A 26,238-nucleotide genomic window follows, 5' to 3' on the forward strand; every position below is an offset into this window, starting at 1 on the left:
AAAAAGAAAGATGAGAATATTGATTCATTTTCCAACTGGGCCTGATTCTCTCAGAGCATTAAGCCACATCCTGGATAGGACTGGCTCAAGATCCCACAGCAAATAACAAGCATTTGGGACTCAGGCTCGAGCCTTCAGACGCCAAGTCAGTGCATTATGGACTGTCTCTGGGAAGACACGGTTAACCCAGGCATAGACAAAGCAGGTAGTTAGGAATTAACGACCCATGATTCTCCAGATGAACTCTTCAAGTGCTGGATACTCACGTTTTTGAATGGCTGGCTCGAGAAGTTTCTTAAAAGATCTGATCTCCACGTTAGAAGTGGCAATATGATTCAGGAAAGCTGTAATTGTCCATAATAGCTTTCTCTGAATTACTTTATCAGATCCTTTTCTCTCTGCCACTTGCTGAAATTTGGTTAGCTGCAAGGAAAATAGGAAGAGATTTAGATGACATAAGAAGAGTGCTGCATAGGAACGTGACCGTTGGCAAGTTACTTACTCTCTAAGCCTCAGTTTCCTCACCCGTAAAATGGGAATGATAACCCACCTTACAGAGTCTTTGAGACAATTAGATAATGCATGCAGAGCACTTAGCACAATGTATAGAAAGGACCCAATGTTAGCTGCTGACGTGGTTGTTATTAGTATTATTATTAATAACAATTCTGATGTAAGTTTTTGGTCACTCTAGGCAACCAAAAGTGTTGTTTTGTTTTGTTTTTAAAGGAAGGCTGGGACAGCTGGTGAGCTAGTAAGGAGTAAAGAAACACAGGCAAGGTAGTAGAATCCATAAGACAGATGCCACCAATTCCATAATTCTACTTCTAGTGGTACCTCGATCACACCACTTCACCTCTCCGAGTTTTGGTTTGCTTATCTGTAAGAGAAAGAGAATGCCCACTCTTCCCACCTCAGCAGATTTTCAAGGATTCAAATGAGACACATGTATGTAAAAGGACATTGAATATCTTAATGGGAATGGTAGACATTGCTTTCACACCTGTTTCACTTAAATGACTATTGTTTCAATGAAGTCAGTGATTCTCACCCCTGTCTGCACAATAGGATCAACCAGAAGCTTCTAAAAATCCAGATACCCAGGCCACAGCCCAGACCAATAAAGTCAGAATCTCTAGGAGTGGACCCAGGCTCAGTACTCTTTTTTTCCTCCCTAAGTGATTCCAATGTCCACCCAAGTCAGGGAATAAAATATTTTTCAAGCTTGCCTGGTGATAAGGAGCCCCAGAGACCCACCATAACTACAGAATCAACCCTCCAGAGAAGGAACTGGGAATCTGTATTTTCAACAAGCACCTCTAGCTGCCTCTTCTCTGCAGACCATTATGAGAAATACTGTGTTGAATCATAGTCTGAGAATTAGAAGAGATATCATCTAACATCTTCACACTTTGGACTTCCCTGGCGGTCCAGTAGTTAAGACTCCATGCTTCCACTGCAGGGGTTCCATCCCTGGTCAAGAAACTGGGATCCCGCATGCCGCGTGACATGGCCAAAAAAATAAAAAATAAAATCTTCACCTTGATTCATCTCTAAACCACATGAAACTTTATGAATCATATGAATGGAAGGCAAAAGTGTGTTAACCAACTATGTGAACAATAAATAACACAACTGTTAGCTATTTCTCTTTGTGCAAGAATCATCACCATCCCCTTTCTAGTTCAGGAAATCTTGACCGATGGATAAGATTTTCAATGTTTTGAAACTTTTCTTGATCAAACAATTTGGAATGCCAAGAAATGCACCAAAAGAAGAATTCTTTCATTTAAGAAAGAAATATTTTATTCCCTGACTCGGATGGACATTGGAATCACTTGGGGAGGAAAAAGAAATAGTACTGAGCCTGGGTCCATGCCTAGAGATTTTGACTTTATTGGTCTGGGCTGTGGCCTAGGTATCTGGATTTTTAAAAGCTTCTGGTTGATTCTAATGTGCAGACAGGGGTGAGAATCACTGACTTCATTTGAATATTGTGAAATAAAATCATAAACTCAAGTTTTGGTGTGGACCATGGGAATGGGACAGTCGTAACTAAAACTTTTTCCCCTACAAAAGATATATATTGTACAGCTCTATAAAGCCTAAGTTATTACTTTTAGCTCTCGTGGGAAAGTGAAGCAGATCAGGTTTAATGTAAATAACATCCTGACAAGTTACTACGGCAAACCTGAAGGGAAAATGTTAACTGCTGATATTAAAGTTGCAAAACTCAGCTCAATGCTAATTGTGCATTGCAACAGATAATTCCACTCCTCACTGTTTTGAAAGCATCAAACTCTGCCAGAATCACTGGTCTGTCAGTTCCCACTGAACATTCTAACATTGACTTGAAAAGTTACATCTCGCAGAATCTTCCCACTTCCCCTGGGGCCACATCCACTTGCCTGGCCTAGGTAATTCCCTGTAAAACTTTCCTCCTTCCTCCTTGCTGCACTGTTGGAGTCCCGCCTTTGTCTCAGCTTTACTTGAGCCATAAGTACTGTCACTATTGAATAGAGACTATGTTTAATTCTGAGCTTGTTAAGACAAAAGATAATGGAGATTGATTTTAATTAATATATAGGTTCAGAGTATTTGCATTTCCTTCATAATGGTTTTATAAAACTTACCCTCCAAACTTTGCCAGATAAGGCATTTGAGAATAATGGTGCTGGATCTGGTCTGAATTTTATCTTTGGAAACTATTGTCAACTTGCTCTATGTAATAATGCTTGCTTTAATATGCATTCACTATGCCCATTTCTTGGCATTTCCCTTTATTTTTTTTCCCTTTATTTTTGATAATGTGCCTTAATAGAGAGAATCAGTGTAGCCTAACTTTTTGGAAATAATAGCACATTATTTCTTCATCTGTTCTGATTTGGGAAAAAGTTCTTAAGATTAATAAGAGGGTATATCGTAAATGCTTGGATTGGCACGCCCTGTGCAGGAGCTGGTAGAGTAACAGAGGTGACCCCAACTCCTGTGCTGAGTCAGCACACGGTACCTTGAATAAAAACAGAGCCGTGGGTGTTCCCAAGTGTGCACCCTCCCCAACACTGGGCTTCTTTAGGTTTTTATATTTTTTTGTATTTTGTGTGCTTTGTTGAATCAGTCGTGTTACATTGTGTGTTGGAATGGAGGGGGCGAGAAGGCATCTTTAAAACTACAAAAATAAGGGCTTCCCTGGTGGCGCGGTGGTTGAGAGTCCGCCTGCCGATGCAGGGGACACGGGTTCGTGCCCCGGTCCGGGAAGATCCCACATGCCGCGGAGTGGCTGGGCCCGTGAGCCATGGCCGCTGAGCCTGCGCGTCCGGAGCCTGGGCTCCGCAACGGGAGAGGCCACAGCAGTGAGAGGCCCGCGTACCGCAAAAAAAAAAAAAAAAAAACTACAAAAATAATGCTGCTGATGGCCTTTGTGCACTGTCAACCCAGTCTCAATGCTCGTTTCTTCCAGCTCTCACAGTCTTAAACCCTAGAGTAGCTTGATTTGTTTATGTGAGTGTTTGGCACATAGTAGGATGCAAGATAATGCAGTCATTGTTCAGAGGACGCCAGTTGTTAGTCTGCTTGGTCTGCTGTAACATAGTAGTACCACAGATTGGGTGGTTTAAACAACAGCAATTTATTGTCTCATAGTTCTGGAGGCCAGAAGTCCAGAAACAAGATGTTGGCAGGGTTGGTTCCTTCGGAGGGCTGTGAAGGAAGGCTCTGTTCCAGGCCTCTCTCCTTGGCTTGTAGATTGCTGTCTTCTTGTTCCCATGGCATTCTCCCTAAGCATGTCTCTGCGTCCAGGTTTCCCCATTTTATAAGGACACCAGTCACATTGAATTCATGCCCACCCCAATGATTTGATTAAGTTACCTCTGTAAAGACCCTATCTCCAAAGAAGGTCATATTCTGAGGTACCGGGGTTAGGCCTCGCCTTATGAATTTGGGAGGTGGCACACACAGTTCAACCCACAATGCCAGTGTTACACATGGTTTTTTAAATATTCATATATTATCAAATTATAGCTGAGAATGTAAATAAGTTTGTGGAAAGAAAATGTTTATTATGATGATGTTATGTAACAGGACTTTACTGGTATATCTGAGCTCTTTTCTGCAGGTGAGTGAGGATCTCCCACAGTTGCAAAAAAGATTGTATCACAGGTTAACTGCAGATCTGCCTGATCTCCAGTTGTTATCAGATGTACACTGAGTTTATAGTCTTGGCTTCAGTGCTTCTGAGAGTCAAACTCTAAAATAAAAGCTACATCCTATGGGGTAGAATTTCTTTTTTGATTATTGGGTGACTAAGAGGATGGAGAGACCAATGCCTTCCTTGTAGGGATGAGGAAATGGACACCTAGAAAACAGAAGTCAGGTGGCCAAGGCCTCAAAGCTAAGTAGTGGCAGTAGTAGCCCTGGAACTAGACTCATAATTCCATGCTTTTTTCACCGCATCACACTCTCCATCCTCCATACCAGGTATCCCCCGCCTTAACCCTACCTATCAAAATTACCCACTGCTCACTGGCAACGTCTGACTTTCCTTACCTCATTTAATTAAAAAAAAAATTAACTAGTCCTAATAAATTTGCTAAGTGAGTACATTACTGATGCCCATAAACAGGATGACAATTCTGGGGTATGCCTTAGCTAACTGTTTCCCCAGAAGCCCATAAAGCCAAAAAAATAAAAAAAATAAAAAATCTAGGTGTCTGATTTGGATAAGGTAGTAGCTTTCTTTACCCTTCAGATCCAACTTTTCAGCTAAAACCTGCCTTGTGGCCATACTTATAAATAGATGCTTCAAGGTGGAAAAAAATTTTGTCTGAGATGTCCACCTAGTGGCATTTAGTGATTATTCTTGAAAACAAAAGAAAGAAAAGTCCTTCACCCTCTGTTCTCTACCAAGTCTTGATGAATGCATCATAACTGATACGTGAGGTTTGGGTTTTAGAGACCACCTAATTCAGCCACTTGACCAATGGAACTGTGGCCTGGGCAGTGGCTTGTCCACAGCCACTGAGTTAAAGAAACCTGGGGGCAGGTCCCTTTATGTCCCATCCAGAATTCTTAACACCCTCGTGTAATGCTGCTTCATGGTTATTCAGCACATGTGTAAGCTAGTGGAAGTTTAATCTCTTGTCTCCCCATGAAGGTAAGAGAAACTGTAGCTATAGTGTTCATCGGTGGGTGACTTAATGCTTTGCCACATAGCTTCATTATGTCACACTCATTAATTTTAAAGAACAGACTGTGTTTTCTAAATATGTAATGTACTGTGACTATTTTCTGACTCTTCACTAGTGTTACTTATACCTAAACTTATCTGTGGGTGCTTTATGGGGAAAGTTTGGTTTAAAAGTCTTAAAATTTTTCCTTCAGACTTTTGGCAAGTTAGTAGTTTTTTTTAAACCTCTTTTCAGGTTTATTAAATGGGGTTACACTATACTAAGCACCCGCTATGGGGTTTTTTTGAGTCTTAAATCCTGGCGAATGAGCCACCCCTACAGCGTGGTCTCCAAACAGAGGGTGCTCTGAGTTGTAGGCAGTTCATGCCACGGGAACACGAATTCTAGAACATTAAACTTATCATGTTAAATTGATTTCTGGATGTTTCTCTGTGGAAGTCTTGGAATAATCCTCCCCTTCCTTCCTTTGAGCCAAGAAAACTCTGAACCAGAACAATTCAATTTCAATTTGTGGAAAAGCTCTACTCCGTGGACTAAACATAGTGCTAGGACAGATTGGTGGGGGACGGGGGGCAGGAACATTCTGATCACTTCGGCATGTTACTAAAATATCTGAATTCGCCCTGAGATGTATTTACAAGCTCTGTTTCTGAGGAGTATTTGCAAGCCTTGTTCTCAAGCCTGGGAACCTCAGGAGCAAAACCTGCTTTTGAGCCATAGTTCTTGTGTTATATGTTAAGCATTTGGAAGGAACCCCAAGGAGGCCTCAGGAAGCAGTTACTGCCTCTTGACTTATCATCCTGAAGGCGATTTGTTTTAAAGTTGATAATCCCTAGAGCTACAAGAGTGTCCCACATCTGCCCTGAATTGAAAACAGATTGCCATTAAGAGCCTTACATCAGCGCTGCGAATTCATTCGATCTGAGTCAGAAAGGAAGTTGGAGAACATTCGAACGTATGGCCTGATAGCAACACGGCAGCTCCCTTCATGGAGGACCTAGACGGCAGGGTATGTAGGCTGTGTGTTTTCAAACTTTAAGACTGCTTTTCTGTAAGGAAATGTCCTTCTGACCTTTGGGCAGGAATATTCGGGAGGGGACTGTTACAGCTAACAGGTATAAAGTAACCGTCAGTCTGTGGGCTTTTCAGTGCCACCAATGAATCGATCAGAATTCCAAGAGGCTAAGAAGCCTCCACTGTCCAGAAATTTCTCTGCCAGGTTTTGCGTTTTTGTGACTTATCGTTTATATAAGATATATTCAAAAATTATGTAGATATTTATATAAAATTCTCCCCCCCAGACTCTAAAACGATTCTGGAAGCCAAGAAAAGTTTTTACTGTTAAAAAGCGAGAGCTTTTCCACCCTCAGCTTATCTATGAAATTATTTTAAAATATTTCCACATATGCCAAGAATGAAGGATGGAACTCTGAACTTCATATTCCAAGCCTCAGGGGACCGGGACCATCTGATTAACTATTTAGCATTTAATATCCTACTGAAGTCTTCTTAGCCAGCTGAACAACTTTTTTCCTTCTTTTTCTGTTGAAAAATTTCTGTTACAGAATGTGAGGTTCTTTTTCTTCTAAATTAAAAAGGAGATTAGATTTGTTCATCAAAAATGATTAAAGGAAAAAGAAGGCAACAGTGGTTATGAACAAGGGTCTGAGTACCCCATAGCTTGAGGCGTGGACGCTGAGTTCCCCTCCGCCACTCCGCCCCCATAATCCCCCGCCCCAGCCAGGCTCCGGAGGCCCTGCTGGCTCCTTCTCCGGGTCTGGACTGGGCTTTGGTGAGTGGAGGCCTCTCGGGTTACTTCCAGAAGCCGATTCTGCTCACCCTTTTCTCTGAGAAGCTGAGGACAGTGCCTGGTACAGCTGATACCCAATAAATACTTGTTGAATGAAAATAGCATTGTGGAAGGGAACCCTGGAAGCAGTATCAGTCTGAACATACGAAGCTAGTGAAACTCTCTTTGGGTCAATTTCCACTCACCTTCTTGGCGAGATTGACACCAGAACTAAAGCATAGAAGGTGACAAGTAATTGAGAGAAACGTGCTAGAGTGGCAGTCAGAGCAACTACGTATAAAATGTGTGATTCCGCGGTTGTGGTATTAATAAAGTAAAGAAATGAAATACGAGTCTTGAGAGGTAACAGTTGCCCTGCGAGAGTGTTCAGGAGTCCGAGGAAAGCTGGTACAGGAGAAAGTGAACAAACACAGCTGGCCGGCTTCCCCTTCAACTCAGTGCAGATGTGCTCATCAAAACTGTTCCGATAGCACAAAGCCTGTCCCTGTTACATGTGCTTCCCCCAGTTTCAGAAAAAATACATTAAGAGCAGCCCAGTTGGCAGGTAAGATTTTCAGTCCAAATGCCAATGTACTGTTCCCTCTTGACTGGTTGCCCACAGTTCTTGAAAGGGGGAAGGTTTTTCAGATGCCAAAAATTGAGTGCAGACTGTGTCATGGGACTATGCTCTCTTAATCCCAGTGAGACAGAGGCTCCCTTTTAGAAAAGGAAGCACATTTGGGTTTTTGTGCCGGAGGATGCAAAAAGATGTATTGATGAACTCAGACAGAAGGGGGAATTCTCAGGCTTAGAAACATTGCTTCTGTCCTAGCTAAGAAGGCTGGCGAATGAGCCTTGAAATCTATAGAAACAGTTCCAGTTCAGACCAGCTTCCTCTCTGGCAGATGAGTATACAAATAGAGATATTTATAGAGAGCTATAGCTATATTTATATGTATCTTAATTTCACTAACTTACTTAATCTCAACCCCAGAAGTTCGGGAAGAAAATAAAAGTAGTGTTGCAGAGACTTCAGGGTGAAACCCATGTCAGAAATTTAACTTCTAGGGAGTTCCCTGGTGGTTCAGTGATTAGGACTCCATGCTTTCGCTACCGAGGGCTCGGCTTTAATCCCTGGTCGGGGACCTAAAATCTAAGATCCAAAAAGCCTCACAGCACAGCCAAAAAAAAGAAAAGAAATTTAACCTCTATTACCTCAAGTAAAATTCACCTCCAGAAAGCTCCCTTGCCCCTTTTAGAGTAACAAGCAAGTCTTCATTCGGGGCCATATCCTCTTTCCCTGCCCTGTGTTTGAACGTCAGGCCTGTCTCTAAGGCTGTGCCACTACATGCCAAGTCACAGCCTCATGGCTCTCCAGAGTTTTGTAAACCGTTGTTTGGAATTCAGAACACATTATCCCCCAGAAACAAGGTTAGGCTCCCAGCTCAACTCCTGAATGCACATTTATCCCAAAATATAGAGAATTTGTTGCAACTTTCTGGAAATGGACAGAAAGAACTTCTCTCATTTTGTTTAATGGCATTGAAGAATCAATTTTACAATGAACTGTAATAATGCTTTTGAGAGCATTTTTAGTATCCTTGAGAATTAATTATTGGCCTTGCATACCATTCCTTTCTTTATCCAAACCCTAACCACCTATCCTAGGTGCTTAGTCTCCTGTTACTCCTTTGAATGGTACTCTAGGTAGGAGTCCTAGCAAATTATTTGCATGTACTTTTCCATTTGTGGTTGCTTTTGCCTGGAATATCCTCTTCCTCTTCTGGTTCCTGGCAAACTCTTGATCAGCTCAAACACTAACACAGTTAAAACTCTTCTGTGATGCCCCAGTCAAACTCTCACTTCTCTCCTCCCTTGGACATAAACCCTTCTGAGAAAACTTTGCACAGGTTCAAGTGGTTCCTTCCCTGACCTTGTAAAGTACCAGAGATCCTAGTTTTAAAAGTTGCCCCTAGGAAAAGTTAGAAATTCCCCTCCCCACCTCTCCTGCATTTCTCTAAAACCTTATAAGTACCACTATGTATTAACATTCACCACATTATATTGTAAATTTTTATTTACACGTGGTCCCCTTCCCTAGACTGAGAACCCCTTAAAGATAGGGATTTCTTCAGGACTTATTACAACGCTGGAATATATTAATAGTAAATAATTAATAAAAGGATAGATGGATGAATGGATGGATGGATGCAGTGAGCACTGGGTAAAAAGTTCATTTATTTAGAGGAGGATGAAGAGCTATATAGAAACTTCTGTGGAATTCTGAATGGAACTTTTAGTTTCAAGGGCATGATATTGATGAAATTTGACCATTATTATTTTACTTCTACGGTTATGTAAGGGAGGCATTATGAATAGTGGGAAGAGAATGGAGCTTGGAATAAGAATGTGTGGGTTCTAACTCTAGTTCTCTACTTTCCAGTTATGTGGTCTTGGGTAAGTTATTTACCTCTAGTTTTGCTTTTCTTCATCTGTAAGCTGGGGGTAATACCTAACTTCAGGGAGTTACCATGAGCATCAAATGATAATCCGTCTAAAAGCTCTAGTCTAGTGCTTAACCCATATGAGGTAGAAGGTAAGTGGTCATAAAATATGGATCTAAATCTGAGACGGCAGACGTAGAACTTTGAAACCAGGAGGACTCTGGGCCCCTTCCCTCCAGCCTTGGACACTCTCCTTTTGCAGCTTCCCCCCTTCATTTCGATGCAGCCGGTCAATAGCCTGATTCTAGCTTTTACCAGCCACTTCCCAGGTCGCTTGGGTGATTAAAACTAAAATAAACTTGAAAGTGTGAGAGAAAAGAAGAAGAGGGTTCAGGGGATTTGTGAGTTAAGTATTGGGAAAAAAATTTCCCAAAGCAGAGTTAAGTAGGCTCTGATGGAGGAAGAAGGAAAATTGTATGTACGTGCAAAGAAACAAGCAAGGGGCTGAGGAGAAAGCTGTTTGGTAGAGGTGGCTGCAAAGTGAAAGGAAGAGATGAGCACTTGCATTGCTGGGAAATTGCATTCTGGGATTCTAAAAGGGGCAATTGTGGGTGTCTTTGTTTTTATTTTTTTATACAGCAGGTTCTTATTAGTTATCCACTTTATGCATATTAGTGTATATATATCAATCCCAATAAAAGGAGCAACTGTTCATTTACCATACCTACAAATGCACTCCTGTGCATCGGTAACTAAAAAGCACCTTGTGTAATTTCAAAGAGTTCACGTAAATAAAAATGATAGAAATACATTCCTAACTAACATTTAATGTACCACTTACCAGGTGCCAGGCGCTGTTCTTAGCTCTTGACCCATATTAGCTCATTTTATCCTCACAACAACCCTGTGAGGTGGGTACCTACAATCCTTATTTTACTGTTAAGGAAAGACAACACACGGGGATGTATGGGAGCCACTGCTCGAGCCCAGGCAGTCTGGTCCCAGAGCCTGCACACTTCATGCAAGAATGTACCTGCAGGGGCTTCCCTGGTGGCGCAGTGGTTAAGAATCCGCCTGCCAATGCAGGGGACACGGGTTCAAACCCTGGTCCAGGAAGATCCCACGTGCCACAGAGCAACTAAGCCCGTGCACCACAACTACTGAGCCTGCGCTCTAGAGCCCGTGTGCCACAACTGCTGAGCCTTCGTGCCACAACTACTGAAGCCCGCGTGCCTACAGCCCGTGCTCCACAACAAGAGAAGCCACCACAACGTGAAGCCCGCGCACTGCAACACAGAGTAGACCCCACTTGCCGCAACTAGAGAAAGCCCGCATGCAGCAACAGAGACTCAACAACAAAGACCCAAAGCAGCCAAAAATAAATAAATAAATTTTTTTAAAAAAGAATGTACCTGCAGCTGATGTGGCTTCTCGCACAATCAGGTGGCCGATTCAGCCGTCACGGTCAGCAACGTCGTGAAGTCCACTTTGGTGATGACCATCCCTATGGGTATGCTTTTCAAAATATAATTTTAATGCCTGAAAAGTTAGAATGGTAGAATTTTATAGCATGGAAGGACATTTAGTTCATCATGCCCAGACCAGTAAGTCAGCCTCAGGGACACTCATCAGAATCTCTGGGGACCCACAGGGGTTGAGGGTCAGATGAGCTTAGCCACCCACCTAGCACTGCAGTGTCAGAAGGACATCATCTTTATTCCAGATGATGTCCAGGGAATTCTAAAAAAAATTCTTTCTGAAATTAGGTTGACACCCCAGTAGTTTTCCAAATATGAAAATAGATACAGTTGTGCTGTCTTTTTTTTTTAAAGAATCATCTATTTTTGACCTATTAAAAAAGTAACCAAGTATACAGTTTGTGAGCATTGAGTTTGACAGGTCCATGTTCTAAAGTCATTCCATTACTCATACGCCTAACGCTGAGCTCTTACCTCTCCCTCAAATTGCTCTGAGCAATTTGATTCCATTTTCTCCTATCAAAAATAGGGACAAAAAAAAATAGGGACACATTCAACTAGTTAACAAATTTCACAAATTCTGATCCAAGGATGTGTTAGGCAGGCAGAAAGAATGTAATTCTCCCTTTTGCTACCTGTTTGGATTATTATAAGCATTTCTACAATTAATAAAGTAACTGCAAATGCTACAAAGTTATCTATCTCTCTAGCTGTTTTAGTCGTTCCTATTTTAAGCCTTTCACATGCCCCACTGATGTTTTAGGGCATAGTTTTTGGATGAATAGGGAGGTAAGCTTGCTGGAGAAGTTACCAGAAGTTTTACCTGCCTCCAATGCATCCACTCAGTGACCCACCTGAGTTCTTTCCTTTGACTCAAGAGATCAGGAAACATAGCATTTGGCAAAAATAGGGAGCCAGGAGGAGCCCCACCTCCTCCTTGGACAGCAGTGGTGGGAGAGGAAGGAGGAAAAGAGGAATGGGGTAGTAAGTGGGTTGCCTAGGTGTCTGTCTTCATTTTTTACTCATTACAGCCTGGCAGGAGAATATCTTATGTAACATCAGTCCCCTATGGAGCACTTTTACAACCATTCAGGTGTCCTGGAAATAAACATCATTAAATTAAATGAAGTTTTAATTTAATTTAAATTCTGAATAAAAGGCTTTTTACATAAACTGACTTAAAAGAGCTTAACTATTCAAAAATAGGTCAAAAGGCACTTTCAAGTGTCCAAAACAATCCCATCTTTTTTAAAAAACCATGCAAGTTCAAGCAATACCTAACAGAAATACAAAATTAAGTTAGATGTGCCCTTCAAGGAACTAATTTTCTTTTTTTTTTCTGGTACGCGAGCCTCTCACAGTTGTGGCCTCTCCCGTTGCGGAGCACAGGCTCCGGACGCGCAGGCTCAGCGGCCATGGCTCACGGGCCCAGCCGCTCCGCGGCGTGTGGGATCTTCCCGGACCGGGGCACAAACCCGTGTCCCCTGCATCGGCAGGCGGACTCTCAACCACTGCGCCACCAGGGAAGCCCCGGAACTAATTTTTTTAAATCATCAAACTGCTCCAAAATGCCAAGAAAACACAGGACACTAAAATGAAGTCCAGATTCTCAAAAAGAGTTTGAATTTTAAGCGAACTCTTCATTGGCAATGGATATTTAAGAGTCTGGTTTTAGAACGACCAGCTACCTAGCAGGATTATTGTGAAGCTAGGATGAGACTGAATGAATTTCGGTCTCCCAGTCCAGCACATAGTGAACAGTCACTAGTATTTTGTTGAATGAATGCTGAATAATTCTGTTTTTTTAATTTATTTTATTCAAGTATAGTTGATTTAGAATGTTGTGTTAATTTCTGCTATATAGCAAGCAGTTCAGTTATACACATATTTACATTCTTTTTCGTATTCTTTTCCATAATGGTTTATCACAGGATATTGAATATAGTTCCCCGTGCTACTCAGTAGGACCTTGTTGTTTATCCATTCTATATATAATAGTTTGCATCTGCTAATCCCAACCTCCCAGTCCATCCCTCCCCCACCCACCCCCTCTTGGCAACCACAAGTCTGTTCTCTATGTCTGTGAATCTGTTTCTGTTTTGTAGGTAAGTTCATTTGTGTCATACTTTAGATTTCATATATAAGTGATATCATATGGTATTTGTCTTTCTCTTTTTGACTTACTTCACTCAGTATGATAATCTCTAGGTCCATCCATGTTGCTGCCAATGGCATTATTTCATTCTTTTTTAATGGCTGAGTAGTATTCCGTTCTATATATGTACCACATCTTCTTTATCCATTCATCTGTCGATGGACACTTAGGTTGCTTCCATGTCTTGGCTATTGTGAATAGTGCTGCTATGAACATAGGGGTGCATGTATCTTTTGAATTATATTTTTGTCTGGATATATGCCCAGGAGTGGGATTGATGGGTCATATGGTAATTCTATTTTTAGTTTTTTGAGGAACCTCCATACTGTTTTCCATAGTGGCTGCACCAGTTTACATTCCCACCAACAGTGTGGAAGGGTTCCCTTTCCTCTGCACCTTCTCCAATGATGAATAATTCTGAACTCATGAAGCCAAGCCAACTCAGCTATCCTCTCAGGTCCTAGCTGACACCTTAGCACGGGTTATTCCTCAGATTACATAAAAACAGCACTTCCTAGAAAGGGCAGATCCCCAGGAAACAGAAATCCCAAGTTTCTGAAACTTGTTTTCTAACCTTTTATGAAAGGGTAATGTAAGAGTTATGACTGCGTTGCTCTGAGAATTAAAGGATACCATGTTCATCCATTCATTCATTGGTTTGTTTAAAAAATATTGATTGTGTGTTTTCAAGGCATCAAGTATTATTCTTGTGCTTGGGAGATGGATGTAGACAAGGCAGGTGAGGGCTCTACCTGCATGGAAATTATATTCTATCAAAGAGCTCCTGGTGTGTTACTCCTGCTGTCACAGCTGTCACCAAGCACTGAACAACCCCTGGGGATGGGCAGCAAAGTGCCCTGGAAAGAGCAGTCAGCTTGGAAGTTAGACTGATGCCTCCTTGAATCCAGGCTCCACATCTTGTCAGCTGAGTTTCCTGGGAAAAGTTTCTGAGCCACAGTCCTTGTCTGTAAAATGGGTATAATAATGCCTACCTTGCAGGGATTCTGTGAAGATGAAATGAGACATATTGAGTGTAAAGTACACACAGTAGGTCCTCAGTAAATGGTAACCTTGTATTACCTTAATGAAGAAATAGATCAAAAGAGTGTCACAGAAGAAGGATATCTTGGGATGAGAAAATTTGATGGGCAGTTGTTTCCTCTGAGCACATTCTACAAAAGAGATACCTTTTCAGCCATTTTTGAGATAGGCTGTTGATATGGAGCGTGTTGAAAGTGTGATAATAAGACATGGGAGAAGCATGCTGTCTCATTATACGTACTACATTGCATTAACATACGTTCTTTGTCGCCACTCCCTCCTCAAATCGCAGTAAAATTGAAATAAGGAGGGAAATAAAATAAAACCACAAGAACAGCAGTGATGGGGGGGTGGATAACAGAAATGAGAAATGCCAACAAAAGTTGGGAAGATTGAACACAGATTGAGGGAAACAGTAGCAACTGATGTGGAAAATAACGGAGGCAACTGAAAATTAATTACATGGGGTGTGGGGTGTGGAGGACACCCACAGGAACAAGCGTATTGGAACCGAGAACCCTAAGAAGGTTCTGGGAAAGGAAGCCCCACAATGCAGGGCTTCCAATCTGATTTCTGGTGCCTCTGTCTTAAGTATAAACAAAGAATCATCAGATAACAGGAGAAAGCTGTGGACGTGAAAGACAGCTAAACAGATGGGTGGGGAAAATGAACTCAAAGGTAGCAGAGACAATCTGAGGGACAGAATTGCATTGAAAATACACACTGAGGCTCTTTCAGCCATCTTGGAGCCTGTGGAGGCCTGCTGGGAACAGGACTTCTAAAACGACATATATCTGGAAGGCTATGGTCCAAGGCCTTTTTTGCTGGCTAGAAGCGGGGTCCCTGGAACCAGAGGGAGCACACAGCTTTTCTGAAAATTGAAGGTGTATATGCTCGAGATGAAACTAAATTCTGTCTAGCCAAGAGATGTGCTTTTGTGTACAAAGCAAAGAACATAGTAACTTCTTTTTCGGCCGTGCCCCATGGCTTCCAAGATCTTAGTTCCCAGACCAGGGACTGAACCTGGGCCCTCAGCAGTGAAAGCACAGAGTCCTAACCACTGGACCACCAGGGAATTCCCAGAACACAGTAACTCCTGGTGGGAAAACCCAACAAAACCAGAGTAGTCTGGGGAAAGATAACTCAAGCTCATGGAACCAGCGGCACCGTTGGTGCCAAATTCCAAAGCAACCTTCCTCCTAAGGCCATTGGACACAGAATCCGTGTGATGCTGTACCCTTCGAAGATTTAAACTTATTGAAAAGTGAATAAATAAAAGTATGGATTTGTTCTCTTGTATTTTTGTTTATGTGTATACATACATGCATATACACACTGAGTATGCTCAGTGAGGCAAGAGGAAGAAAAACTAATACAATTAAAAAAAAAGAATATTCTGAAAACAGAAAGAATTTTTAAGAGGCTTCGAAGATAAAGTTTAGGAAATCTGCCAGAACTAGATAGGAAATGGGACAGAGTCTAAGGAAATTAGATGATCAGTCCAATAGGTCAAATATCCAAATAATAAGTTCTGGAAAGAGAGAGTTGAAAAAACAAAATGGAAGAAATCAATGAAATAATAAACAAAAATTTCCCAGAAGTGAAAGAAGTTTCCTGATTAGAAAGACCCGCCTAACACCCAACATAGAGAATAAAGCACATCATTGTGAAATCTCAGAACACTAGGGATAAAGAGAAGACCCTAAAGGCTGCCAGAAAGCAAAAAGAAGGTCACATAAACCATCTGGAATCTGAGTGGCATTGACTGCTCAACAGTAACCCTAAAAGCCAAGAACAGTCATTTCCAAATTCTGAGGTACAAATGACTTCTAACCTAGAAATGATCAAGTATGGGGTGGACTTATAGCATATAAGGGGTCAAAATAGTTACATCGGGACTTCCCTGGTGCTGCAGTGGATAAGATCTTGTGCTCTCAATGCAGAGTACCCGAGTTCAATCCCTGGTCAGGGAACTGGATCCCACATGCATGCCGCAACTAAGAGTTCACATGCCACAACTAAGGAACCGGCGAGCCACAACTAAGGAGCCCTGGAGCTGCAACTAAGGAGCCCCCCTGCCACAGCTAAGACTGGGCACAACCAAATAAATAAATAAAAATAGTTACATCACTTACATCCCTTCTCAACAAGCTCTTAGAAGACTTGCTCCACTGAAATGAGGGAATAAGCAAAGCACAACCAACCCAGAATGGGGCTCCAGACAGAAAGGTCAAAAAAATAAAGAAATGGAACTGACTGATATACCAATGGGTTCCATCATATTGCAGGGTGTTTTATATTCTGTCAGAAGATTTGGAGCAGAATAATGGACATATAGATAGAAAAGTAATAAAGAAGAAAACTCCAAGAAAGGAAAAATAATGAAAAGAAATATGGTTATAGTACACAATATGACACAGCTATGAACAATATTCATTCGGTCACAATAGTAGAAGCACTGAACATTAACAAAACCATAAATTAGAATATAAATGAGGTGGCCATGGCTGTGGACCACTCAGACTTCCTATCAAAGGACAACCTGCTTCGGGGGTATATCCCCCCCCTTGGGAATCCACTGTTGTCTTCAGGGAAGGCTTGATCTCCTGGGTTCCCAGCCAGTGACTGAGCACAGCAGGGAGACAAGGGCCAGCCATTGCTGCCCAGTGCAAGACTTCTTCACTGGGCGGTCTTTAGTCTGGGTCTCAGCATCAGCCTGGCCTTGAATTTCTCAGAACTACCCTGCAGTCTAAGTATCTTCCTACCCAAACTTCCTTCCTTGCCCCTCTCCTCCATGGTGTCAGATCTGCCCGGGAACCACCGCTTTATCTCGTTCATTTCTAATTCTGCCTCGTTTTCTGCTTCTCAGAGGACCCGAGGTAACACAATCATTACATTGGGAGGATAAAAAAAGGGAAAATAAGGAGGGGTAGGGGAAGGAGGCAGGATGGAATGTTAAATCATCATCTTTCATATTAGGAAGTCAATTGATAATATCTGTATGTCTGTAGCGGGGGGAAAAGAATCTAAGAAATAGCAGGATAGGCACATAATTTAGAAAGATGACAATGCCAGCAACAAACAAATAAAATAACCAAAAGAGCTAAGAGTGGTCATGTCAGGGAAGGAGCAGGTGAAGAAGGGAACTCTGTGGGGGGGGAAGAAGGGGAGTAAGGCCTTGAGTACTACTTGACTTAATAAATTTTGCTTATTAACCTCAGCCTGATATTATGATGATTAAAAAGCATGTATCTATACACATATCAAACAGATACATATATAAAACATCTTTAAATATATTTTAAAAATATGTAAATATATATCAAACATCTTTAAAGCATTTATAGTTTAAATAAATGTAAATATGTATTTAAAGTATGTTGAGGAATTCCCTGGCGGTCCAGTGGTTAGGACTCTGCGCTTCCACTGCAAGGGGCACGGGTTCGATCCCTGGTCAGGGAACTAAGATTCCACATGGCCAAAAATAAAATAAGATAAATAAAGTATATAAATATATAGATAATAAATATACATAATATATATATTTTTAACATCTGATCAATATTGTGGTAAGGAGTCCCAGGTGGTGCCTTTTGCATTTTTGCCCTCTCCTCCATCTATAATATGTCCAGCCCTCTCCCCAGCTGCAGCCTCTGCTTCTAAGCATAGCTCATTTCTCTGCGGTGAGGACACACCTAGAGATGTATCCAGGGGGCAGGGAAGGACACTCACGTATCCCTGGAAGGAAACCTGAAGAGACTCAACCAGCTGCTTCGCAGCTCTCTCTGGGGACCCCACTCCACAAGGCTTATCGTTTGACTGCAGCTCAGCCCAGGTTTATTTCTTCCTTATTCTGAGCCGTCCGCAGCTGTTTAAACTAGCCAGACACTTTCCTCTGGGGTGAATGACTGAACTGAAGAAGGAGGAGGGGGCCATGAAGAAGAGAGGATCCCAGAGCAGCTCGCACTCCCTCCCGCGCCCACTCTCCACCTGCCAGCTGTGACTGCTGCCCTGCGGCCACCTGGGCCCTGAGACAGCTGCCTCAGAGGCCCTGGACTCCTGCCACATACCTTCCTCCCGTGGCACGCAGGCCAGGTGGAATGTGGGCAGGGACACTGTGGGGAGGCGAGGGTGTGTGTGTGTGTGTGTGTGTGTGTGTGTGTGTGTGTGTGTGTGTGTATACACGCCAGAGAAACCTCACACCCTTACCTCACAAGACCATAGTTCTTCCCTACTTGGTCAGAAGCATGTGCATCTACCTGGGTCTCCTACAGGGCTTTCCTCATCTCCATCTAGTCTTGGAATAGATGACACAAAACAGGAGACACTGAATTGTTTGGGGACCAGGAGCTCCAGAAGGCCCGTCCATAACCCTGTGAGTTATTCTGTCGGCAGGAACACATTATCTAGGCTAAGGAACAAAAGTCATCCCAATTGCCAATACAGGAACATATCAGAAGATTTTTGATGACAAGAACCAATAAGCAGATAATTTTTTAGTTTTATTTTTTCCATTTTATAAAAGTAATACATACTGGGAGTTCCCTGGTGGCCTAATGGTTAGGACTCTGTGCTTTCACTGCTGTGGCCCATGTTCAGTCCCTGGTCGGGGAACTGAGATCCCACAGGCTGTGCAGCGTGGCCAAAAAAAAAAAAATGAAATAAAAGTAATTTATACTCAGTTGCATAAAATTAGAACTTAGAAACAAGTCCAAAGGGCCACAGTTGTACAACACAAAGGTGCCCACTATTTGCCTTGTTCTTTCAAGTCTTTTTCTTTCAGTCTCTTCCAGAGCTCTGAAATCTTATTTTATGCGTGATTTCATATTCTGATTTTCCACTTAAAATTTCATCAAATGTGTTTCCTTATACCATTAAAAACACTTCGTAAGCATCTTTTTTTTGAAGTATATATAATATTCCAGCTCACAGATGCAGCATAATTTGCCCAATCATTCTTCTTTGTTAGGCTTTTAAAATTATTTCAAGATTTTTAAATTAGAAATAACGTTGTGATGAACCTTTGGCATATAAATCTTTGCCCTCATTTCAGATTATTTCCTCACAATAGATTCCCAGAAATGGAGCTGCTCAGTCAAGTGGTATGAACATTTTTAAGGCCAAGTAAATCTTTTTTCAGGCTGACTGTGAAAAAGATTGTTTAATATTTAATAATATTCACATTTTTCAGATGAAAACATACAAACCATTAAGTCCATACCCATGGTCCAGCTTAAGAAGGCATAAAACTTATACATCTAAAGGCACTCTGTACTTCTCACCTCTCACATGCCCTCCCTCACCTACAAACATAGCCATTATTCTGAATTTGTATTCTCACAGACTTTTTTTTTAAATAAAGTTATTTATTTTTGGCTGCGTTGGGTCTTCGTTGCTGCACACCAGCTTTCTCTAGTTGCGGCGAGCGGGGGCTACTCCAAATTGCAACGCGCGGGCTTCTCATTGTGGTGGCTTCTCTTGTTGCAGAGTATGGGCTCTAGGTGCATGGGCTTCAGCAGCTGTGGCACACGGGCTCAGTAGTTGTGGCTCACAGTCTCTAGAGTGCAGGCTCAGTAGTTGTGGTGCACGGGCTTAGTTGCTCCGCGGCATGTGGGATCTTCCCGGACCAGGGCTCGAACCCATGTCCCCTGCATTGGCAGGCAGATTCTTAACCATTGCGCCACCAGGGAAGTCCCTCACAGACTTTTTAAGCAACAGAACTTCAAGAATATAGGGTCAGGAATTCCCTGGCAGTCCAGCAGTTAGGTCTCCGCGCTGCCACTGCAGGGGGCATGGGTTCGATCCCTGGTCAGGGAACTAAGATGCTGCAAGCCGTATGGTGAGTCCAAAGAAACAAAAAGAACTCAGGTCACTTAGCATCTTTTACAGATATAGAAATAAAAGGTGTTTTTTTTAAAAAAAAAGAATATAGGGTCTTTTGGTTAGAGAATAAGAAAGGATAAGAGAGAGGGGTAAGGACACAGGGAGGGAGAGGGAGAGATTGACTTGTTTGGCCTTGAAACATAATATGCTGGAGTAATTGTCTAAGGAAGTAGTTAGGAGGTAAAATTCAAGCAGCTCTGTACCCAATCCATACTGTACTTATGGGGTGCCCACAGGAGCAGGAACGTACGCGCACCGGAACATACGTGATGCCACCTCCTTCTCCCGCTCCGGCCCTTCTCCCCTCTCCCCTCACGCCCTCATGGGAATCCCACACAGTTGTTGAACCAGTAGGTAAGGTCTGAAGTGGGACTGCCTGCATTTGAATCCAGCCTCCAACACCTGCCATCTGTGGCCTTAGAAAAGTTGCCTCCCCATTTCCAAAGTCCCCCTTTTTACCTGGAGAATGAGGATGAAGCTAACACTATCCACCTGCTACAGTTGTGACATGGGCTAAAGGAGATAAGCACCTAGCACCCTACCATGTTTGTAGTACTTTACATTGTGGCCTCTGGGTGTTTACGGGGCCAAGAAAAGCCATTTCACAGGGTGGGAGCCAGAGGACCCTTGACAAGGTTTGGCTGAGGACGTGGTATGACATTACATTTGTTTTTCAAAAAGCCACGAGACGCTATATATTTTTCTCTTTTCCACTATTTTCCTTAAGTTCCAAGATGCCTGAGTAGGGCTTCCTATGGTAATTCTGGTAGAAGTATTTCCCCCTTTCTCTACTTTTCAAGTGAAGAAACGGTGTAAGCATGAATCACACCTGCAACCCTGAACTTACTTTTCCTGCGTTCTAACCAATTGAGCCAAGAGGCTCCAGTGGTTTTCAGTCCAAACACACCTAAGATGTCTGGATTATAGGTTTGGTGACCTATGATAGGCAGGTGCCTCAGATGCTTGCTCTGTTACCTGAACCTCTGGTTGTTTATATGGGTTAGAGGTGGAAGGGATTGTATGGGGTAAGGATTGAAGATTAGCGCCAGCTAAATTTAGGAATAATCCAGTGATAGTCAGTGGTTGTTAACTTTCTTACATCATGAACATCTTTTAAAATATGATTCTTTCCTAAAGGATGTGTTCTTTCTCTTTAAAAAAGCACATATGCACATTCACATAAAATGTTTACAAACAAGGGAGTTGAGATCTCCCTGAAGCTAATTCATGGATTCTCCAGTAAGAAATTCTGATCTTATTAGGAAACTAAGACCCAGAGAGAGAGGTCCAGAGACTTGCCCCCAGTCACACAAATATTTAGCAGCAGAAGCAGAACTGCAGCCCAGGTGTCCCATCGGCCAGTCTGCTGACCCACCCTGCCTTCCCTCCACGTGCTGCCCCAGGAGTCAGCAGGGGAAGCCTAGAGGGTCAGATTTCAGGGCTGGGGCGCGAGTAGAGGTGCTGTTCTCACTCTGAGTCTCTGATGCCATCAGGATGCGGCTGAAGATCTAGAATGCACTTTTTTTTCCTCAAGATGCCTCTGCAACACTCAAAACAATACCCTAAGAAGTCTGTTCCTAATGGCTTCTTAAGCATCTGTAGGGTGATGGTGGGGTGCCAGTGTGATCCACTGTGGCCCTTCCTCCACCACCAAGACCCACAGTGTGGCCTGGGTCAATGGCTCCTGAAGCCCTAGTAAATTAGGGATTTCAGGAACAAATATTTAGAAGCTGGTGGCCTGTTACCATCAAGCATTCTACTCTGCCTCCGTTGGTGTCCAGTGGCCCCTGCTTTCCTTCTGAGTGTGTTTCAGGTCTTTTCCAGGCTCCTCTGGGGATGTGCACGCCCCCTGCCACCATGGGCACGGTCTCCCCTCCTACCCTCTGCAGTGGCCCAATAACCTTCACCAGAGACAGCAGCTTACTATTGACAAGTTGTTCCCTTAATCCTGTATGAAATCTATGTTAATGCTTTCTTTGAATGTCTATATTTAAAACTATTTTATCTTGGATTTATTTTCCAAGCAGAATGCTCCTTCATTTCCTGCTTCGTATGCACGTGTGCATGTAATTAGTGTGTGTGTGTGTGTGTGTGTGTGTGTGTGTGTTTATTCCTCTGGTGTTTGCAACACCCCCCAGTTGGGGATCATTTGTAAATTCAGTTAATGAGCATTTAACACATTCCCTTTGACGAAGCTGTTAAATCTGGTCCCCACACTGGCATCACACCAGACACTCCCCCTCTCCCAAGCCATTTGTGTTTCCCTATTCTCAGCTACTTAGTTGTGGTTCCTTGTTTGCTGGCACAATATCAAACTAACCTTTGGTCCTGTCTGGAACACGGAGAGCTTCAGTTTTGTGAGAAAATGATTAAGTCTGTATTCAAAGCAAATTTACTTTACTAGTGGGCTTTCATTTTCACCAAGCAAAATAGACTGTAGGCAGAACAAACATTCCAGGGTCACCCACACCGGGCATGTGGCAGCGACACATCAGCTATAGCTGTGGGCTTTTGCAAGAACACATACCAAACTCAAAACCTGGGCTCCAGCTGTCAGAGAGTTTTCCTGGATTTAATTATAACTTGATCTCTGAAGAGGGCACGTGTGTCAAGTGTGCTTTTTAATCACTTTGAGAAAGCTGAGTAAGTGACAGGGCAGCCCTGGGATGTGCTTGTGAGATGAGCATCCCTGCAGCAGAGGATCATGGGAGTCATGCTCGAGCCTGTCCCAGTCCCAGAAACACAGTCTCCTAGGTTAGAGATGTAAAAAGAAACAACACACAGGTGTCTTCAAATTGACTATTTAAAACTCAGTATAATTAAAAATACAAAAACCATGGGAAGGGACTGAACTACATATTCATCTTCACATGAAACAAGAACAACCTCCCAGCTTAGAAAAATCCCCCCTCCGCTTTATTTCTTACCTGCCACGGGTGTGTGCCTCAAGAATGATAGTTTATTTCTGTAATTTCCTACCTCTTGGCAAATTCCACGCCAATCCTAGAGCTGACACAGACATACACAGGATAAACACACACACACACACACACACACACACACACACACAGACACACACACACACACACACACACACACACACACACACACACACCCTGGTCGAACCATCAGAAAAATGTCCTGCTAGCAATCAGATTATGATTTCTCACCTGGTTCTCAGCACCTGGCCCCAGAGTCTATGCTTCTAAATGCCAACATACATGTTGCCCAAATCATTTACATCCAAGCCTGGCTACCTAACAAAGACCAGAGAAATTTCTCAGAGATTTCACCTTCCAGCCTTTAGGGTAGCAGAGAGGCAGTTAACTGGACGTGGCCAAATCTCCCAGTGTGCACCTTTTCCATTTTACTGTGCAAAACAAACAGATACTAGGTCAGTTTCAATGGATTATTTGGGTTAATTATGTCAGGTCACCTGATATAATCCATAATTTGAGAAGCATTTTATACTTTGAGCTAATAGCAGGCAGGGAAGGAGGAGGGAGGGAACCGCTGGTGTTGATCCAGGGAGAAGGTGGAGTAAGTGGCAGGGCAGCCCTATGATGGATGACTAACGTTGGGCAAACACAGCCATCTGGCCATCCGTGTGTAAAGGTGTGATCCTACCCAATCCTACCTGATTTCAAATGCCTCACAGTCTCAAGCTTAGAGCCCTTAACCTGATTTTTGTTGCTGTTTTCCTTTCCTGTTGATTTGAGGGTAAAAGGCAGTGAAATGGTTAGAGGGAGGGGCCCCCCTCCACAGGAGTCTCCAGGCCTGTCTGATGCATCTGTCTGGATGGGGCCCCCATGGAGGTCCTCACAGTAGCTAGTGGTAGCCTTTGCCATTGTCCAGAGTAAACTTAAAGAGAAGGCTTTCAGGCGAATGTTTCTTTTTAAGCTGATTAGCCTCAGAGACATAGATAATTGTTACTGATAAAGCCATTGGATTCGGAGAACAACTGAAAATAGGAACCTAGAAACAAGCGTAATGAGTATTGCACATGGGGAAATAGGAGTTGGAGATGCTACTTCCTTTAATATAAAACCAGAGGGTGATTTGATTTCTGTCCTGCCTGCATACATGTGTTGTGTAGCAACTGTGAATGCAAATAATACTCATGAATTCTGTGAGCAAAGTCTAAGTTTCAGTGCATGTTCATTTTTATCTATGATTACAACCAACACCCTTAGCTTTTTGTCTTTGATGCCCAGATATATGGTAAGAATTTCCCTTCTCTCTCCAAGTTAAGAATTGGGAATTAAATTTAAAATTACTATTATAGATTTCAATATGTTGTACCAAAGAGATGAAAAGGCATCTTGTCCTCCAGACTGCCTTTTTCTTTACACAATCCTACCCCCTACCATTCCTGACATTTTCCTGTCATTATACTTGACCAGAATATTAGTATTTTTGATAAGAGCCCAGGATAATTAGGACAACATTTTGTAGTGTTGATTCTCTTTATTGGTGCTTTTAGAATATCATTGGGCCCATGCTGAAGTTCTTTGAAATATTTCTCACGTGCAAGAGTGAATATCATAAAAACGCTTGGACTGTGGTGTCACATTACTGTGGACTGTGGTCCTCACATTACTAACCCCTACTGGGAAATCTTCAGAATATCTTCAAGTGATGGTCTAACCCATGTGGTCAGGTCTGGGAGCCAGGTCACTGGGAGGATCAGCCTCCCAGACACTCATTCGTTCACTGAAAGTACAATTAAGATGGTGTCACACTGAGGGGAACACAGTGTACCAGTTTTCAGTGTCTTTTAAATATTGAATAAACCTGAATTTCTGAAATGTAAGGGCCTTCAAGGGTATCAAAGCTTTCTCTTTACTTTTCTGGAATAAAGTTCAAGTTTGTTTAAGTCCTGTTTAGCAAAACGCAGATTATATCAGAGAAGGGGGAGAAAAGCTGAACTTTACTAAGGCATGCCAAGGCTCTGGATGTGGCTGAGCGCCAGTGAATTTCTCCTGTGACATGTTTTATCTTGCATTCTTCTCACTAGTTTGAATTATGACCTAACTGGGCCAAGATTGTCCAGGCTATAGAGACTTCCCAACTAAGAGCAAATACTAAATTTGGAAAGTTCCATTCTCATTCAATAAAGTAAGAAGCTTTAAAAGCAAAGAGATCAATAGTAAAAACATGCTATTATAGAATTTCCACTAAGGTCAGTCTTGTGGCCACTACTTGTGTTGGATCAACTGAGTTGACATTGACAAATTTGGGAAGTGAGTTTTGACTGTCTTCTCTCTTTAATCATCTACAGTTCTTCTTTCTTTTCTCTTCTAATGGCATTTCTTTCCCTGTTCTTTTCTTTTCCCTGTTCTCTTTCCTTATCAAAACAAGACATGATAAGATATTTTCATTTCTACCTTGGCTGCAACACATTCATACCTCTGTATTGCCTTTCCCAGGACATTTGCGCTTAAATCTGTTTTCCCTGTTTTTAGAATAAAGGGTTGTCCATGATTAAAGACATTTCAGATAACAGCATGCAGTGTAGGGAGATGTTTTCAAGGACAGAAAAGTAAAACTTTTGTTCATTTTAAGGTCTTGAAAGACCTACTTAATAGGTAGAATAGGTCACTGAGATCATATCTACTCCCATTTCTTCTACTTACCTTAATCCTCATACTTCCTCTTCTCTGAGCCAACTCTCTGAGATACGGGGGCTCAGAGGCCACTTTACCTGTGCTCTCTCTGCCCTCTGTTTCACCAGCTAGAGTGGACCTCTGTAATTTCTATAATCTGCCCAACTCTGTAATCCCTTTTCTGATAACAGCATCCAATTTTCCTTTGCAGCCCACTATTGCCCACTATCTGTCTATGTGGTCTAGTGGGATTGAATCCACCTCCAGATCTAAAGTTTCTCCTGTGATGGAGGCCTAGCCATTCACGAGAGCATCACATGCCCATGGCCACTCTGTTTAGTTCAGGTAAGGGCCAGGCAAATCACAGTTGATCTCAGGAATTTTGCTGGAACTACTGAAAAAAGAGGTGCTTTTTTCCTCCTGTTTCTGAGATGGTTGATTTAAGCCTGGAGCTGCTGGTGGCCATCTTCCCACCATGAAGATATGCCTGCCTAAGATTAAATCAACACAGAGAAAAGCAAAGCTTAGGGAAAGAGAAACACATATCCCTAAAGATATTCCTCAGCCCTGGAATCTACCCCTGATATTTCAGTTATGGGATCCAATAAGTTCCCCTTGGTTTCAACCAATAGGAATAGGGTCACTGGCAGCATGGA

The 26,238-nt window shown here is 42.5% G+C and overlaps 1 protein-coding gene across 3 annotated transcripts in view; it reads left to right on the top strand.

The window, feature by feature from the left end:
* SASH1 (SAM and SH3 domain containing 1) overlaps positions 1-26,238 on the top strand; it is a 322,628-nt gene that overhangs the window by 68,861 nt on the left and 227,529 nt on the right. The window contains exon 1 of one of the 3 annotated variants that reach the window (XM_073789711.1): positions 5,584-6,195. The exons of the other annotated variants lie outside the window; for them this stretch is intronic. Coding sequence (XP_073645812.1) covers positions 6,175-6,195 — 21 coding nt within the window. The 5' untranslated portion in view covers positions 5,584-6,174. Of the gene's footprint in view, positions 1-5,583; positions 6,196-26,238 lie in introns of those variants that run through there. 3 annotated transcript variants of the gene reach the window in all.

This window comes from Tursiops truncatus, chromosome 12 (assembly GCF_011762595.2).
Source record: "Tursiops truncatus isolate mTurTru1 chromosome 12, mTurTru1.mat.Y, whole genome shotgun sequence".
Taxonomy (NCBI): Eukaryota; Metazoa; Chordata; class Mammalia; order Artiodactyla; family Delphinidae; genus Tursiops; species Tursiops truncatus.